The sequence below is a fragment of the Microtus pennsylvanicus genome, chromosome 7 (genome assembly GCF_037038515.1).
Source record: "Microtus pennsylvanicus isolate mMicPen1 chromosome 7, mMicPen1.hap1, whole genome shotgun sequence".
Classification (NCBI taxonomy): Eukaryota; Metazoa; Chordata; class Mammalia; order Rodentia; family Cricetidae; genus Microtus; species Microtus pennsylvanicus.
Window position 1 is genome coordinate 36465498 of NC_134585.1, and position 19114 is coordinate 36484611.

Sequence of the window (19114 nt, forward strand, 5' to 3'; positions counted from 1 at the left end):
TCCTTTATTGTATAGGATTGTTTTGGCTATCCTGGGTTTTTTGTTTTTCCATATAAAGTTGATTATTGTCCTCTCCAGATCTGTGAAGAATTTTGATGGGATCTTGATGGGGATTGCATTGAATCTATAAATTGCCTTTGGTAGAATTGCCATTTTTACTATGTTGATCCTCCCAATTTAAGAGCAAGGGATGTCCATCCATTTTCTGGTATCTTCAATTTCTTTCTTCAATGCCTTAAAGTTCTTGTCAAATAGATCTTTCACTTCCTTGGTTAGATTTACCCCAAGATATTTTATGTTGTTTGTGGCTATCGTGAAAGGTGAAGCTTCTCTGATTTCCCTCTCTGCTTCCATATCCTTTGAGTATAGGAGGGCGACTGATTTTTTGGAGTTGATCTTGTATCCTGCCACATTACTAAAGCTGTTTATCAGCTGTAAAAGTTCTTTGGTGGAGTTTTGGGGGTCGCTTATGTACACTATCATATCATCTGCAAATAATGAAAGCTTAACTTCTTCCTTTCCAATTCGAATCCCCTTGATCCCCTTATGTTGTCTTATTGCTATTGCTAGAACTTCAAGCACTATATTGAAGAGGTATGGCGAGAGTGGACAGCCTTGTTGTGTTCCTGAGTTTAGCGGGATGGCTTTGAGTTTCTCTCCGTTTAATTTGATGTTAGCTGTCGGTTTGCTGTATATAGCTTTTATTATATTTAGGTATGACCCTTGTATCCCTAATCTCTCCAATATTTTTATCATAAAGGTGATTTTTTTAATTGTAAGAAAACAAAATTTGTAGGGAAATTGTTTACAATTTTTAAAAAACAATTTGATTATTGGAAAATGGAATTCCTTCAAATAACAGTCATTAAGTGCCATATATGTGTTTACATTTAAATACTCACATTTCGAAAAAGAAAAATGATGCGTATTAGTTAGCTAGAACCATTATAGCAAAATGTTATAGATTGGTGACTTAAATACCAGAGGCTTGAAGCCTAAGCTCTAGGTTTTCTCGGGCCTTTCTCCTTGCTGTATAGACCACTGCTTTCCTGTCTCATGAGATGGTTTCCCCACTGTTGGCCTATATAGCCTGTTCTTTCTCTTTTATGTACAGTAGTCACCTTTTATAATATAATGACATCATACAACTTAATTGCCTCTTTTAGGGATTTCTTTCCAGATGTAGTCAAACTCTGGGTACTGGGTTAAAACTTGAGTATATAAGTGTGGGTGCAGTTACCCAGAACTGTTCACTCGCGCTAACAGAGGTGTTTATCCGCATTAACACATGTTCACATCTGCCTTGTTTTACTTTGCAGTTCCTCATTAGGGTGCTTTGTTGTACTTCAGTCTCCAGAATTTCTTTAATGCTGTAGTATGTGCACTTGATCCCACAAAGAACAAATAAGCCTGCTATAAATAATCTTTATTGACAACTACCATTTTACTTGCAAAAATTAAAAATATAACAGGATTTTAGTGCTGGAATACAAGAATTACATTAAAGTTACCAGAAACCAATCAGAATGTCCAGATTATCTTATGGTGAATTATAATCTAGTACTTGACAGTTAATATGCCCGGAACTGTCTGCACTGCAGAGTTGATTCCAAATTTGCTCTTAAGGTCTCTCATCTTTTAATTCCCTCTAAATAACTATTTAACCTTAATGGCCTCTTATTGCTTTTCCACTTCTCCCCTGACCCAGGGTTTCTCTGCAGCTTTGGAGCCTGTCCTGGAACTCACACTGTAGACCAGGCTGGCCTGAACTCACCGAGATCCACCTGACTCTGCCTCCCAAGTGCTGGAATTAAAGGCATGCGCCACCACCACCAGGCTGCTTTTCCATTTCTCCATGAGTTCACTTTATATTGCATGAATATTTGAAGTTAATAATAGTTATTTCCATTCCTGCCTCTACCCAGGTGTTTCCCCATTCACCAGCAAGTGTGAACTGTGGGAACACCAAGACCTGTACTTACTGATTCATGCAGGGGATGTAAATTGAGCCCATCGGTTGTGCACCAGCCACTGGCTGTGAAGCAGAATGGAGTATAACAGAATGTCTGTTCCTTCCTGGACCTTCCCTGGGTGAAACAGACAGCATAGCAAATGAGCATCGTCCTGTAAAATCACTCGGCAGGGCTGTGCCCAAGACTTAACTTCATTTGGAAGCTCACTGACTCTGTTGCTTTATCCCTATAACACCATGCCATCAGTATTGCTGGTCATGGACTGCACCTTCTAGGTTGTTTTATACTCAAATCTGTATCTGTCAGTGGCACTCTTGTCCCCGTGTCCCTCTTGAAATGGGGACTGTATGGACCTAGTGGCTTTCTCAGAGTACACAACCTCTTCTGAGCCTTCCCTGTTAGGGCTCTAGCTTTCTTAAAGCCCTGGGATCATGACATTGGAAGGATTCGCCCCCAGATGCTGACCTCGCCCCTTATTCTTTGCTGTTTCATTTGCACAGCACTGCATCTGTTGTTGCTGTTCTCTGCAGCATCCCTTATCCTGTCCTTACAGTTCCTGTAAGCTCAGTCTCCACTGTTGTCTTACTGTGGCCAACCCTGTGCACGACTGTCTTCATTTTCAGTCTGTGGACAGCCATTAGGTTCTCTTAAGTGTTCTTCCTGCTTCTGTTCCTGCTGCTTATAGTCCCTGTAGAGTGTAGTAGGCTGAGTTCCCATGAAATCATCAGCATGCCGGTGCTTACGGCCTGCCTTCTGCTTTACCGTGGCTCACTCGCCACGTTCTAGTACTCGCTCTTCATTCCTTGGCTCTCTCACTGTGCTCTAGTATACCATATTCATTCCTTCTTGGAGTTTTTTATTTTCATTACATGAATGGTATTCTTGGATCCTCACGTAAGTAGAATCAAGCTTGAAATCCGTCTTAGTTGAAGTGTGGTTTCCTCAGAGAGTCTTCTGTTCTCAGCATTCTCTCTCCCAGTCACACTCGATCCCACTGCTGCTGTGTTCCCAGAACTTTGACACCATTTTCACCTTCTGATGTCCATGCCCATTGTCTGCACCAGAGTGGAAACTTCTCCAGGAGGGGATCTGTGACCTCTTTCTCTACTGGTAATTGTGAGGGCTGCACACATAATACATGTTCAAATGTTGAGTAAATTCTAGGTGGTTGAGAACAGAGAGGCTGGGGAATTGTAATAAAGGAAGGAGAGGTTGAACTGAAGGACTGCCTGCTGTAACTAGATCACACGAGTGGGTCCTCCAGATGGTGTCAGCAGAGTGGAAATGTGAACAGTGACAAATCAGCCCTCCTGGCTTCTCCAGCTTTTGGTTTATGTCTTTGTTGCCATCCTCATTATTTAAGTTATTATCAGGTTTGGTCTGTGTAACAGGTATAATGGTCAATGTATTGTTCCTTTGCTTAGCTGAAGGAACTGTGGTTTGTCACCTTGTTTTCTAAAATACTGAATAGATTCAGGCATTGGGGATGGTGTGGGCTTACACTAAGGACACTGAACATGTACTATTTTTTTTAATTAAGAAAGAACCAGAGTAGTTATGTGAAAATGAACCAAAAGGCTTTCTGTTCATCCCCCGCAGAAAAAGATACAGGTCTGTGTGGTGCTAACTGCTGAGGATAGAATTTAGTTGCTCTTTACGGAGAGACACTAGATGGCCACTAGAGGGAGCAGCAAAGTCAAACAAAGCAAAGCCTGGTCCTCCTTCTATGGTGAGCTGGCAGGCGTGCCCTGGTGAAACTCACATCCTAGGTGGAAGGATGCATTTGAGGGAGTTAGAGGAAACGAGGTTGAGACTGTGACTGAAGAAAAAAAAATGAATTTAAAAACAAGCAAAGATACTTTGTTTTTGACATTAAAATGTTAAAACCTACATTTTTAAACTATTGGTTAAACATTTATTTTTCTTTGAAATTATTTCTCTTAATTTCATATTCTCCTTTATGTCTAGTTTGTTATGAATCAATTTGCTACTTTGAAGTTATATTTTCAGATCTTTTTCTTAGGAAAATGGAATATTATGTCCACATAAACCCTCTAAGAATATTCAGAGTAGTTTTGTTTGTGATAAAAAGGTGGAAAGGACATAATGCTATCCCGTGAGCAGATGGCTAAACAAACTGCAAGGTCTGTATTCAAGGTCTAGACTGTGCTTGTCATTGACGTTCCCAACGTTGTCACAGGAGAACCTCGAACCAAGTGTGAGGAACTAGCAAGAAGCCAGTCCTCAAACATGCCATACCGTTCTTTATCCCAACTAAATCAAATTTACAACCACAGCAGATATAATAGGGGACCTAGTATGTCTTCACCATTACCTGAACTTGCTTTTTTTCTTATAGCTTTCTACCAAATCCTTCCCACCTTGCATGCGTCAGTTACACAAGGCTTTGAGGGAAAATCACCATCTTCGTCATGGAGGCCGGATGCAGTATGGCCTGTTCTTGAAGGGCATTGGTCTCACTTTGGAACAGGCACTGCAGTTCTGGAAGCAAGAGTTTATCAGAGGGAAGATGGATCCAGACAAGGTAATGCTGAATATGTAGAGCAATAGCAAGTGAGCTTTTGTTAGTATGAAACCAGAAGGTCTGCCTTTAAATTGCGCACCGGAACACAGCTGAAAAGTATCAAAGATGCACGTGTCTTAGTTTATGTAAGAAGAAATTCACATGTTAACCTAGCAATTGCCAAACAAAAGTTTGGGAAAGGTATCTTCTTAAGTAAGCATGTCATCAGTGGGCTGAACTTGCATAATGAAGAATGTTTATATAAGTAAATATCATGTTGTCTCATATTAGCTTTCTAAAGCTGCTGTAACAAAATTCCAAGTTCAATGGCTTAAGCAACAGATACTTAGTTTCTTGTGGTTCTGGAATCTGGAAATCCCAATCAGGGTTTTGGCAAATGTTGCTTCTTCTGAGGCCTGACCCCATGGCTTGAGGTGTGGCCTATTCATGCAGGGTTTTCTCTCTGTGAGTGCCACCGCTGCCGCCACCACTGCCGCCACCACTGCCGCCACCACTGCTGCAAGGACTCCAGTCGCACTGTGTCAACTACACACGTAGCATCTTACTGCACCCTGCTTCCCCTTCTTAAAGACACTCTTGGAATACAGTCGCACTTGGGACTAAAGCTTCAAAATAGGAATTTTAGGGTAACATTACTCAGTATATAACATGTCTTTCGTTATATACTTTATTTAAAAATGTGACTGTCTGTTTGTGTGTGTGTGTGTGTGTGGAGGGGGATGGGTGTGTGTAGGGGGGTGTGCGCCAGAGGTTGAGGTCAGGTGTCTCCCTCTGTTGCTTCCACATTAGTTTTGAAACAAGGTCTTTCGTTGAACCTAGAGCGTGCCATGTCAGCCTGACTGGCTAGCCAGCGAGTCTCCGGGATCTTCCTGTGTGCACCCCTGTAGCACTAGGTTAGATACACACCACCGTTCCCAGCTTTATGTGGTCCCCTACTGTGCATTGAACGTCATCACTGATCATCTCCCTAGCCCCTAGACCTTTCTAATATTGTAAAAAGTTCTTGTCCATCTTGCAGACTTTCTGAGAACAGTCTAGGAACTTTTAAATAATATGACTCAATAAAGCGTTCTTTGAACAGTTTAGAATATTTCTTATACTCCTATTATGTTTGTTTTATTTTAAAGTATTCTAACTATGGAAAGTATGAAAACTGCAGAAAAATTTGCTTGTTTTCCTTCTCCCATTAAGAAGTAATTAGTGTTTAGGTACTCACTTAAATTCAGGTAGCTAACTACTACTTTACTCCACCCCGCTATAAAACTTTTATGGTTTTCCGTGTTAGTAACTAATCTTTGAAAGGTGATTTGAATTTGTTACATAATATTGTAGCATTTAAAGATGATATAATTTGTTCCTATAATTTCAGGTTTTGGACATTTGGTTGTCTGTGTGAGCCATGCGTGTGTACACAGGTCATGTTCACGTGGAGGCCCAAGGTTGATGTTGGGTGTCGTTATTATGCTCCACTTTCTTTACGAGACAGGTTTCTCATGAACCTGGAGCTGGCTTTTTCAGTTTGACTGTCGGGACAGAGAGACTCTGTTCCCTACCACCCCAACGCTGGGATTGCAGGCATTCACTAACTATATCCAACTTAAAAAAATAGTGTATATGTGATTTGTGTGTGGGGTATGTGTGTGTGTGTGTATGTTCTGTGTATGTGTGTGGGTTGTATGCTATGTGGTGTGTGGTATGTGTGGTGTGTATATGTGTGTCTGTGTGTGCACGTGTGTGTGTGGGGGTTGTATGCTATGTGGTGTGGTATGTGTGGTGTGTATATGTGTGTCTGTGTGTGCACGTGTGTGTGTGGGTTGTATACTATGTGGTGTGTGGTATGTGTGGTGTGTATGTGTGTGTGTGTGCACGCATGCATGCATGTGAGTTGTGTGATATTTGTCATAGCACACATGTGGAAGTGAGAGAACAACTGTGATCAACCTGAGATTATAAGGCTGTGGGACAATGCCCTGTACCTGCTGAGACATGCTGACCAGACTGCTTAGTGAACAAAGGAAGGGCAAGTGTTTTATTGATTTCTTACAGTGGGTTAATCTGGTACTTTCCCCTGGCCATGGACACAATTTCAAAAGGATTTTGCCTTCTTGTGAACCAGCATCCTGACTCTAAGGATTGCATTCTTCTGTGGTTCGCATAATCCAGACATACCAAACCCTGCTCTTGACACTGTCACCTTGACAAAATGTTCTCACACTGTGGCTTGACCCAACTCTTATCACAGGGCTGAAGGACTTCCAGTGGCTGAGTTTCTATCCTACACATGTAAAGCTTTTAGAGGTACCAGGGACAGGTGTCAGAGTTAGTTTGCCTTTTGGTCACCCTGTCTCGTATTTGAGAAGGTCCATGCAGCAGCAGCAGCAGCGTAAAGTTTATTTTGAACCCATTTGTTTAATGTTTTTCTTACAAGATTTTTCTTGGCACAATTTAAAATTCGCTGTAAAAAGAAATTAGTCGATAATTTTTAATTTTCACTATAAGACAATGAGAGTTTATATTTTTATTAGCTTATTGATTATAGCAAATGTACTATTTTGACTAAGATTATATTGCACTTAGGTTCTGTTGCTATACAGTCTGCACTCGTAAACAAATGGTCATGTTTTTCTCAGTGTTCTCTTTTCTTACATATACAAAGTATAATCAACTATGGTATGTTAAGTTGTGGTACTCTTTTCAATCTAACAGAACTTTTTGTTAGTCTAAAGAGGTGCAGAAAGGGTTGGCTTACAGTGCTCTCGCAGTACTTTGCTGGATGGATATGGAGAATGTTCTAGCAGAAACTTTAATGAGTGTTGTGCTGGCTAGTTTTATGTCAGTTTGATACAAGCTGGAGTCATCTGAAGGGAGGGAACCTGTTGTGAGGAGCTGCGGGCCTGCTTTTTGTCCCGCCCGGCTCCCGCACGGCTAGCTTTACACCAGAAATAACAACATACAAACTGTATTCTTTTAAACACTGCTTGGCCCACTAGCTCTAGCCTTTTACAGGCTAATTCTCATATTTTGCCTAACCCATTTTTAGTAATCTGTGTAGCACCAGTCTTACCGTGAAAGATTCAGCATGTCTGACCTGGCGGCTTGCTTCATTGCGTCTGTCCGGGAGAGGGGAGCATGGCCTCTGAGCTCACTTCCTCTTCTCCCAGCATTCTGTTCTGTTTACTCCTCCCACTTATGTTTTAACCTATGAGGGCCAAGCAATTTCTTTATTTTTTAACCAATGACCTTCCTCCATCAGGAACCTCAATTGAGAAATGCCTCTGTAAGAGGGGGTTCAACCCAGAAAATGAGCCAACCATTCCTCATCTTGAACAAGCTATCCGTTGCTCAAAACCAGGTGATAGTGTAACTGGGCAGCATGTTTGGGGGCTGAGTATGTGCAAACTCCAGGCTGTTGCACACCTCCCTGTTGGCATTGCTCAGCAGTGACATGTCCCCGTCCACTGTAGCCTTCTCTCACACCTGCCACCACCATTGCACACTGCTCTATTCCTCCACCCTTCCCACCTCTCCGATGCATACATGTCTGTCGTATTGACATTGCATGCCGCAGTGTGTCACACACTATATTTTCTTGCCCAAACAGCTTTACATACAAATATTCATTGCATGAGTCTTTGGTCTGGTTCAAGTTTTCTGGTTTCTGAAGCACCATAAATATTGAACCATTGCCTAGACTCGGCTCGTATATTCCGCTGTTGCCCAGAGTCAGAGTGATGTTGCAACTAGGCAGGGCATCAGGGGCAAGTTCCATGCAAATTCCAGACTGTTGCAGCTCCTGGCTCCCACCCACCTCCCTGCTCTTGATGTCAGCCACCCCCAGGCTTGTCTGGTTTGACCTTTGTGCTTGCAGCCTATGGGCTGCACCACTGTCTTGTGCTCTCCCTCTCTCAGCAAGGCAGGCAGAGCAGGCTGCAGCCACAGTGGTTCCAAGTGAGCCTAGGACAGGCACTATTCAGTAATAACATGTTTCTGCAGAAGCTCCGGCTGCTGCACACCATCCTGTCCTTGGTGCCAGGTGTTGGGCACAACTGTTGTGCTTGTTGACTGTGGGCAGTGAGTGCTGCAGGTTCCGTGCTCGGAGCAGAGGCAGGCCTAAGGCTGGCTCTAGTCAGTATTGACCTGTTTCTATAGGGGCTCCAGGCCATCTCCCTATTGTTGGTGCTGGCCACCCAAGGGCTCATCAGACATGATCTCTGTGATTGTAGCCTGTTGGTTGAGACATGGCATAGATATATAGATATAGAATCTATAGAAAGGTATAAATTCATCATTCTCTGCCGTACATGGCTCTATGCTGCCATCTTTCTTTCCAGTTTCATGAGTCCACTTTTTAAAGCATCTTTCCATAAGACTTGCTTTTTAAAAAAGTTGTTCCAGAGCTACTTGAGGCTCTACAGATGCCTTTTCCTTGTCTGTGTCACCCTCAGGAGCCTCCATGGGTTTCTCAAACTCCTTGGAGCTCAGAGGTGCCTGTTGGTGGCTGCCACCACCTATTTTTTTCTCCCTTAGTTTCAAACTTGTATTAAAGTGTGGAAATAATCCTGAAATGTTTGTTTACTTGGAACTTGGTTATTAAATCGCGCGGTCACTAGAATTAAGGTGAACTGTGTAATTATAAAGAATTCACGGCACAGTACCCTTTCATCCAGTGGTGGGCGTGTCAGTTGCCTTCTGCTTCAGCTGGACATTAGCATAACAGAGCACGTTTAATGGCTGCAATTTTTGGTCCTTGCACACCATATGCAGGGTCAACTACATTCTGTTGTAACCGAGTCAAGGACATTTAGAACTATTTAAAAAGCTTATCTTTTGTCCCAAAATTTAGCAGGCAGTGACATAGGTTAGACTTGAGTTGTTCAACTTATTACCAAAGAAGAAAATATTTTTGCTCATGAGGTGTGACTATACATATCGAGATCTGGGAACAGGGCCTATAGTTTGCGTCTTCAACCCTTCCACATGAAGCTGATGTTCACTAAAGACTGAGAAAAATTGTTTTGTGAACGACCCTTAAAATATTCAAGTTCCTAACTGGCTTATCCAGCAAATAGACACTGCACGTCTTCAGCTCTTCCTTGTTCTGTCTGACTGTGTGGGCAATGTAGGCATAATGATCTGTCCTTCGTCAATAATCCATGCATATATTTAAAGGCTCTACATGCTAGAGCCTAGAAATGCTAAATGAATATGTACAGCACTGTCTCTACTAATGTACTGCTAATGAATCTCCAATATACTCCAGTATTGATCCCATGAACCCTCGGGGAAGCTAGGCCAGACCTGAGTACTCATAGCTCGTTCCCTTTGATTGTAAATAGTGCTTTCTTTTTCCTCTAGAATATTCCCTCAATCATTTCATATGTGCTAAGTGACATGAAAGGGGTTGAGAAGTACCGACCTCAGAGAATGCAGGCTTGGGCTCGGGCATAGTTTTTCTGCTCTATACAAGCTGTGTAACTATATGAGGGTTCTCTAGTGGGAAAGAACGGATAGAATGAATAGGTATTAAAAGGGAACATGTGAGATTGGCCTGCACAGTACTGTCTTGGTAGTCCAACAGTGGCTGTCTCATTCTGGAGAGGCTGAGAACCTAGTAGCTGTTAAATCCCAAGGCTTTATGCTTCAGAAGCCCTAATCTGGTGCTGAGGGCCTAGAGGATTCCCAGAGAACCTTTGGTTTTCAGTCAACATTGGAAGACTAAAAATGCAGAGTTCTCATACCAGCAAAAGAATACCACCATAGCAACAACCGCAGCAAGGTAGATGAACTTGTAGCCAGAGTAAAAGCAAGTGGATATTAAGAGCTTTCTTTTCTTAGCCTCCTTTTGTCTATATTGCTATTAGAAGATGCCACCCACATTTAGGTTGGGTCTTCCAGCTCTGAATAACTTGACCAAGACAGTTCCTCATAGTCTAACACTTCGCTACCAGTTTCCCTCTCTCTTACTCCCTTCAGTTTTGCAGCAGCCAGACACTGAGTTCCTTGCATAGCGTGTGCATTCAGTCACAGCTGCTGCTGAGCGTCTGTGGTCTGTCCAGACCCCTTGTTGGATGTGAGGAAAACCAGCCTCAGTTCCTGATCCCTGAGGTCATCATGTGGGAGGTGGAGGTGTTCGCAAAGGAATTAGCCTGTTCCAAATCTCCCCATCCCTCATCCATAATTATCTATTCTATCTCCCCTACTCAGTGCCTTAAAAAAAATCAAATGAAAAGCAGGTACCTTTAACTTACTTATTTTATTCATACCTTCTGGGGGTTTAATTCATTACCTTATGCATGCTAGGCAAGCCCTTTACTATTGAGCTATGATGCACCCTAGCCCAAGATTCCAACTTCAGTCATTTATTGATGCCAGTGGTACCCTGGGTTAGACTGATGAGGAAATGGAACTGCAGCTAGCTTTTGAGTGGAAGTCAGTCTTGTTAATGTGCCCGATGCTCTTAGGAAGAGATGGCGGTGAATATATAGCTTCTTACGAAAACAATCTGTTAAGATTTCATGGAGTATCTCTTTATTACTTTTATGTATTTATTAAAAATCATCATTATATATGTATATATAAGTATATATATACACACAGACATGTTACTGTTACATGAAGACATTTCAAAAAGGTATTTACTGTATGTTGAGCATATTCTCTTTGTAACTTTATCCTTCCCATTTTCACCCTCCTCCCTCCTATTAATCCCCCATGTTTTCCTAGTTTTGTGTTCATGTATTCTATGCAAACATGATTTGTCTTTATATAAAATCTACGATTATCTCAAATTTGCATCTGTTTTCTTGAAAATTACATAAATTCATTCATTAGTCGAAAGCCAGGTAGACTGGGATCCTTAAGACCAGCTGGGGAGGAGGGTGGAGGAGGTGGGAGGGAGGGAGAGAATATGAATCTGAATGTGAATATGCAGAGAATATGGAATACAAAGTCCTTACTATTTCATTATAACTCTTGAATTACCTTCCAGTTAATTACAAGCTCTTTGAGAGGCATAGACATTTTGATTTTATATTCAAGTAACATTTATTGAGTACTCAAATGTTTTTCATAGCTTAACAAACATGAGTCTCTTGAGTAGGGCAGTGCAGCTTGATTGGGATGGCAGCATAGTGTAGTTGGAGAATGTGAACTTTGGAATCAAACAAGAGTTCAGACTCATCTGCTCATTATAATCTGTGTGCCTTTGTAGAAGTCTGCTCCCAGCTTCAGTTTCTCTTGCCTTGGGTAAGGATAATGGTGGAGTTTATACGGTGATTGTATATAATAATATTCTTCCTATACCACTTATTAACAGTGTCTGTTATTTAGCAGAGAATCTAAATTGCTTGTCCCTAAGTTCCTATTTAATGTGAAATAGAATGTGGTAATAACAGCATGAGAGCAAGCTCAAGAACGAAATAGTATATTCACCCAGGGGACTCAGAGGGCTTCCTGGGGAGGTTAGTATTTGAATTGAGTCCTGAATGATGGTAGTGTGAGCATTAGAATTGGGAGACAGTGTTTCCTGAACCGTGTTTCTATTATAAAGGCTGTTGGTAACATCACAAAGGATCTTGTAAATTGTGTTTTGGCTAAAGACATAAAATCATTACTCAAGTGGATGATTCTTCTGTTCAATCTTTGCAGAAGCTGGATGTTATTAAATCTCAGTGAAAGCATTTCTGCATGGTGCTAAGAAATTCCATGTGGGCTTCTTTGCAGTATCTGTAATGGGGGATGGAAGGTAATTCTTTGAGACAGCGAGCTTCTTCTTAGAGCATCAAATGTCCAAGGAAGGTTGGTGTTTTTCTTGTTGCAGCGAATTCATAGTCTTGCCTTGGCCATGTGTCGGTGTTCTTGTTGTTTGCTTTTAGTCTACAAGTTGTACCTTTCTCAGAAGTGTATCTAAAGAGCTACTTAGTTTATGGTCCCTTCTGAGGGGCTTTACAGAAAGCATCTCTTTCATTGGTAGCAAGGTAGGTTTACTAATGATGATAAACTGAAGAGCTGGGTCAGCAGAGTTCCTAGGACACTTGATGGGCAGACCCTAGATGATACAGATATACTGGTGCTCAGAATCTCTGGGCAGAACAGCACCGTCCTTGGATAGCTGAGGTTTCCGGGACATGACTCAGGTCTTGCTATTCGTTATCTATGTTCTGAATCATATAAATATAGTTCACAGATCATCTCAGGTTTCTAAACCCGAGCTCCTGGTCTGTGGTGTAAATCACCCACTGTGTTTTTTCCAAGTTCATCTCAGGGAATGCATACTCCATTGTTTTGATGGGTTCACCTTCAACCTTGAAGTTTTCAGGCTGTGCCTTTTGTTTAGACCTGTGTAGTCAGAAGTGTGAGTGGTCTGACTCAACCTGAGACGTGTACCACTGCTCTTTTGATAGGGAGCATTTCCCACTTGCTATTGGGAGGTGGTGAAGGCTTCAGACTTGTTAGCAGGAAGTCTTCAGGCCCTGGAGGAGGATAGTGAGAAGCTACCCTTTGCTCCTCTTGGTAGCATTGCTCTTTCAATGCACTGAAGCCCAGGAGCAGGGTGCGTTGGTGAATGCATCACTGACTGGAGCATTCAAACTTTGAACCAAAAGAAGCCTCGCTGTTGGCTGATAATCTCAGGTATTTGCTGTGGCAATGAAAAGCTGACCAGCACAATTACTGTTCCTTCAGTCCCTACAGCCACAGTGCTAGCCTACCCTGCCACTCTTCTCCAGACCATGGTGATAGCTTCATGGCTGAATTGTGGCCTCTTGCCCCAGAGGACTTTATCGGTGTCATCAGAAGCAGAGAAGTAGAAAGGCTACCACAGGCTACTTGTGTTCCTAACAGGAAATTTATAATTTCTACAAGTCCTGGCACTGAACCTTTAATAATATTCCCTCCAACATCCTGCCCCAAATTCTGAGGGAGGTAATTATTTCCCTGATGCACAGTCCATTGACTATGCTATACGAGCATTCCATTAGCACAGCTGATTTGAGTATAGCAGCTTCTTGTTCCAAGTTGTCCTATATATCCTAGATATATTACAAATGCCAAAATAATGAGAATATAATGAAGTGCACTCACTACCAAATGTAACCGATCATAATTCCATAGTTTTAATGATTTAAAGTGCTTCAGGCTTATCACTAGGAACGTCAATTATCATTGCACAGGGAAGGAATTACTGGTTAGTAGAGACTTCAAGTCGAGTTAGTATCAGAAAAAGCAGCCTTTGTCTTCAAAACAAAAAAGATACAGTCTGTTAAACATATCCAGTTACTTTTCCCTAAGAAATTTTTGACTAAAATCTCACTCAGATAATGGATTTGTTTTAGAGTAGTGATGGCTGACAGATTGGCTTTATTTAACACTTGTTAAAAGTAAAGTTCAGCCATTGAGTTCTGCAAACATTTTATTTGACTTAACTTTTAAATTTTATGTTTATTTCCTGACCATGTAGACATGAGGCTGATTTAGTGACAAGTATAATATACTAATGAGAATGTCTTTGAGACATAATTATGTAGACTTAAAGGAGTGATGTAGTTTTAATTATGCCCTTTGGCTAGTGAGCTTGCATATTAAATTCATCCATGTCTTTATGTTTTCCTCTGCAACTTTGCTTTTCTCAGCCCCCAACTTGCTAATCAGCTCAGGTATAACCCAGAGTTATATAAGTTAAGCCAAAGGCTGTCAAAGAATCTGCTCAAATTACTAGCTCAAAACACACCTAAGTTTAGGTTTGGAAAAGAAAATGGCTCCTGGGCCTACAGTGTTCTTTGCCAGGTTTAAGAGGAGGGAACTTGCAGTGTGGTGTTTCCCTTGCTCCCAAGTAAGAAACATCCCTTGGTTGTAATATGTTGAAGCCAGATGTTACATTCCTTCCCTCAAGTTATTTTATTAAAGTTGGGAAAATTTGAAATAAAATAATGGTATTTCAGAATTATAATTTTTGTCTTTGATTTTTTTAACCTATTTACTGTTTTGACGTTTTCTTTCACATGGGCTCTCAGAAACTATGAAATGATTTGTCCATGTTAGTAGAAAATTATGAAACTACCTAGCCTTCCTTGATGAGGGTTTACTTTTGTGAGAAACTAGATTAGGCAGAAATCCTCAGTAAAGTTTAAATGAAAAAAGACAAAAAAAAAACCCTTTATTACTATTTTCCATTTGAAACAGGGTCTCACCTAGGACGTACTAGCTTTGAGTTCACCTTTCTTGCTAAGAATGACCTTGAACTCTTGGTCCACAGGCTGCAGTCTCTCAGTGTCCGGCTAGTGTGAAAATACAGGATTTAAACTAGAGTCGGTGGGCTTTCTTTAGAGGCCAAATAGTAGCTATTTTGGCTCCTGCTGCAGCCGCTCTGCTTCAGTGGCAGGAAGCCAACCACAGGTGGGAGCTGTGTGATTGCATAGGACTTTGTCACCCATAAGCCAGGTGCCCAACTGGATTCAGCTTATGCGCTGGTTGTGGTTTGCCAGCTCCTAATTTAGAACATGGATTTCTAACTCTTTTTCTTTTCAGAATGACATTTGTCTTGTACACGTATGCTGTAGTTGCTTTTAGTCAATGGTCATTATAATAGCTTATGAGACAGGGTGACAATATTTCTTTAAATTTTAGCATGAAAAATTACAAGCAAATGTAAACGCAGATCTCCACTTATCCATCGTATGAAACAATCATCTATCCTTTTCTGACACTAAATTTGTCCTTTATTCTTTTGTTTTAGCTGATTGAAAAAACAAAACAACAACCCCAAAACTTGTTCTAAAATGTGGTTGTGTGGTACTGTGTAGGTCAGAATTCTGTGAAGAAAAGGGGCCAGTCACACACACACAAGTGTAGGGAGGATTGTGCGCAGAGGGAGGGAGTGACTGTGGAGAATTGTGTCATGTGATTATGGAGACTGAACACCACCGGATTCTGCTGTACCGACTAGAGAAAGCCAGTGGTGAAGTTCAGTCTTAGCCCTAGGACAAGTACAGTCCTAGTCAGGACAGCTACTGACAGAAGCAGGACAATGTCCTCCAGGTAGGCTGTGAGGGAGAGTCTATCTGTCTTTCACATTCGGCGTAGGCTTCCACACATAGGATGCTACCCACTCACACTGGAGAGGGAAAGCCACTTTGCCCAGACTGTCAAAACACCCAGACATGCGCAGAAATGCCAGGCACCCCATACTCCAGCTACAAACACACAACATTAGCCGTCATGATTGCACATGCTCATCAGCAGGCTTGCTACACTGCCCCCTTGTTTGTATTTTTAATCTATTAGCTTATAAACGAGCTCGTTCTGTAAATGTTTCATTGTCTGTCTTTGTGTCCGTCTGTGGTGTGTGGTTCTGCTCCCGTTCTCATCTTCCCTCTAAGTAGCTGGTCCTGCCAGGTTCAGCTGTTCCATCAAGAGCCTTTCCTACAAGACTCACTCTCACACTTGCTCTCTGTCACCTGAGGGGCCATACTGATGGCCGTAGCCTGCCTTCACCTTTGCCGTCTCATTTGATGGTTTGGCAATAGCATGGTCTTCTCAAAGCAATGATGCTAATATTTTACTTCTGAGTTTATCAGCCAGAATTTGTCTATAAAAAAACCTTCCCCAGGCTATCCTGAAGATTGATTTCCCCTGAGGTAGAATTCACAAGGAACAGAGGAGTTTTAAATATCACTTATAGATTGGGTTGGGAGCTGAAAAAGTTAGGTTAATTGGCTAAAGTTGCAGGCCTCCTGACTGGTCTAGCAGAACCATCCCAGGATAGACACACAGTGCTCAGTAACAACTCAGTCTGCGTTACTCTGTAAGCTCAGTGAGAATACCGTAGTCTTCATTGGCCCTCTTCTGCTATTCTTTTTTTGGGTAATTAAAAAGGGAATAGATAATTTTATTTAGTAAACTGGAGATAATTTTGGAGGATGAGTGAGTACTTTTGCTTAAATTTGGCTCTGTTAGACCGCAGCTGTCAGCCGACCTTGGACAAATTGCTTAGTCTTACCATAGTCCAGTTTCCTCATCTATGATATGAAGATCCTGATAGTATCTGTCCAAATGACTTGACATAAACATTAAATGAAATTAACACAAGAAAATTGCTTAGACCTGTACCTTGCACACAGTAGATATTCAATATCATCTTATTTTCTGTAGTCAAACAGTCCTATAGTTATGCCTTTAATTCTATGAGCCGTCCACCCCAAGCATTAGAAATATCACAGTAACTGTTAGGAAAGTGATATGGTACTGTTCACGGCTACAGAGGGAGATGTTTGGTCAGCCATGAACTGACAGCATGAAGACAGAAGAGGTAGCATCCACCTAAAGCGTGAGAGCCCCAGAGACTGCATTTCGCTAACCTGTGATTACAGACACGTGTCTTCAGGTTCTAGTTACACCTGCGGGATTATCTAGTAAGCTTATGGATGGTGCTTGAAAGGATGTATGGAAACTGATTGCATTCACGATTTTCTTGTCTTTGAGTCTTATCAGAGAGGTTTGTTGGTTCTGTTTTTGTTTTTTTCATTTGTTGAATCTGAACACTTCCTACTCTGGCAATTTTAAAAGCTGTCAAGTGAATTCCTGTCTGTTCAGCTGGACGTGAATTACTTTATTCTGCACTAGGTGCAAAAGCCAAATGCCTTCCGCCCTGTTTTTCATTCCTTACTTCTTAGAGTACAGATGGCGGTGCTCCATTTAAATCACACTTCTCATCTTTATCTGTTTTGTCTGCGAGGAACTTTTGGAATGTAGTCAGGGTGGTTCCCAGGGCTTTATGAAGCAAAGGCTCTGCTCTCCAGATGAGCTTCGGGGAGGAATGCTGCAGCTGCCGTTCTGCGTTGTCTCTGCACTGCTCTGTCTAAAGCTGAGGACGAAGGGCGCATGAATATTTAGTCTGACCGCTGGAATTTTCCTATTTGTTCCTTTGCAGTTTTTTTATTTCCTTCTATTCAATATATCCATTGATTTTTTTTTTTTTACATCCCTCACCCCCAGCTCCCCTCTTCCCCATGGGTATATGGGTATCAACAAAGCATGGCATATTAAGTTGCAAGTTGCAGTGAGACCAAGTCATCGTGCCCCCTCCCTGTCCCCATTCAAGCTGGGCAAGGCAATCCAGTATGTGGAAAAGGTTACCGGAAGCCAGCCAAAGCGTTAGGGACAGCACTGCTCCCATTGCCAGGACTCCCACAAATAGACCAAGCCACACTGTAAAGGCTTAGGTAGTGCATTCAGGGTTCCTATGAGCCAGGCTAGTGTTTCTGTGGGTTTTCTTGCGGTGTCCTTGACTCCTCTGGCTTCTGTAATTCTTTCTTCCTCTCTTCAGCAGGAGTCTCCGAGCTCTGCCCAGTGTTTGGCTGTGGGTCTGCATCTGTCTCCATCAGTTACTGGATGAAAGCTCTCTGATGACAATTGGGGTAATTGTCGTCCTTTGCTCTTCTTATCTTTTTCTCTGTACTGTGTTAGCAAAGCTCGGCACTGTATTTTTTCTTGAATTACCAAGTATGTTTTGTGCCTTGTTTGAAAGGGAACCTGGGTTATAAATGATTTGTACCATGTATAACCTTTCTGAGAATTTGAAAGAGTTTTGTGTTTGGCCTTGAGAAGTGGAACACTTGCATTTAACACAGTTTTCTAGATGCATAAGTAGGCAGCTAGGCAGCAGTGATACCATTTAGTGTGCTGCGCTCCACATGGGGTAAGTTTGCGATTTTGTCACTGTAAAGGTCAGTGCAGGTTGTTCCCTATCAGTTTCCACCTTACTGTTTGTGTGAAATTGCACCACCTAGACCGAGGAAGGGAGAAGCACCATGTGCAGTAGCTGCGGGTTTGTGCTAATGTTTTAGGGAAGAAAGTATTATTCACCTTAAACACATTTTCCGGGTTATATCCTTATTACATGTCTTGGGGTTTCTGTATTCACAAATGAGCACCACTGTGGTGTTAAAGATAGGATAGAATAAAGCTGTTCTGATCACACTTTTGTATTTCAGTAGGTTACTTTTTCAATAGATTACCTTTTGTCCAGTAAAGGAAAGTGTCTGTAAGATTCTGTTTCATGGCTATTAAGGGGATAGTGAAATGAAGAGCCTGGATACAATGGAAAGGGCCAAACTACAGTGGTATACTCCAGGTGTATCTGTCCAGGTGCTTTGCAAAGATACACAGCCTTTCAACTCTGCCTTACCAGCGAAGCCTAAATGTTAGAAAGAACCCTGAGTCTAAAGCCACAGGACACAGCTAGGCCAGCACCTTGAAAACTCTGAAACGTCTTCCCAGCAAACTAAAGAAATAACATCTCATGTGTGTGGGCAGCTCCAGAGTTAAGTCAGTTTTCTGGGAATGAAGTTCTTCCTGACTTGTGGATGCTGTAGCACCTGGTTTAGAATGAGCCTCAGCAACTCCACGGGTTCACAGTAAGTCACTGCAGTGCTTCTGTTCTGTCACAGTCTTGGTATGACTTTGCTTCCCTGGGGTTTGTCCCGTGTTCTCATTTGGATTTGATGCTATCATCTCAGTTCTGGGCCGGTTCTTGTAAGGGGCAAGGATAACATCTGCCAAGTGTGGAGCAATGTTAGCCATGTGGAGGAGCCTTGTGCAC

The 19114-nt window shown here is 41.9% G+C and overlaps 1 protein-coding gene across 1 annotated transcript in view; it reads left to right on the forward strand.

Annotated features, from left to right (window-relative positions):
- Prim2 (DNA primase subunit 2) overlaps positions 1–19114 on the forward strand; it is a 180991-nt gene that overhangs the window by 125300 nt on the left and 36577 nt on the right. Inside the window, exon 10 of the mRNA XM_075980517.1 lies at positions 4333–4518. Coding sequence (XP_075836632.1) covers positions 4333–4518 — 186 coding nt within the window. The remainder of the gene's footprint in view (positions 1–4332; positions 4519–19114) is intronic.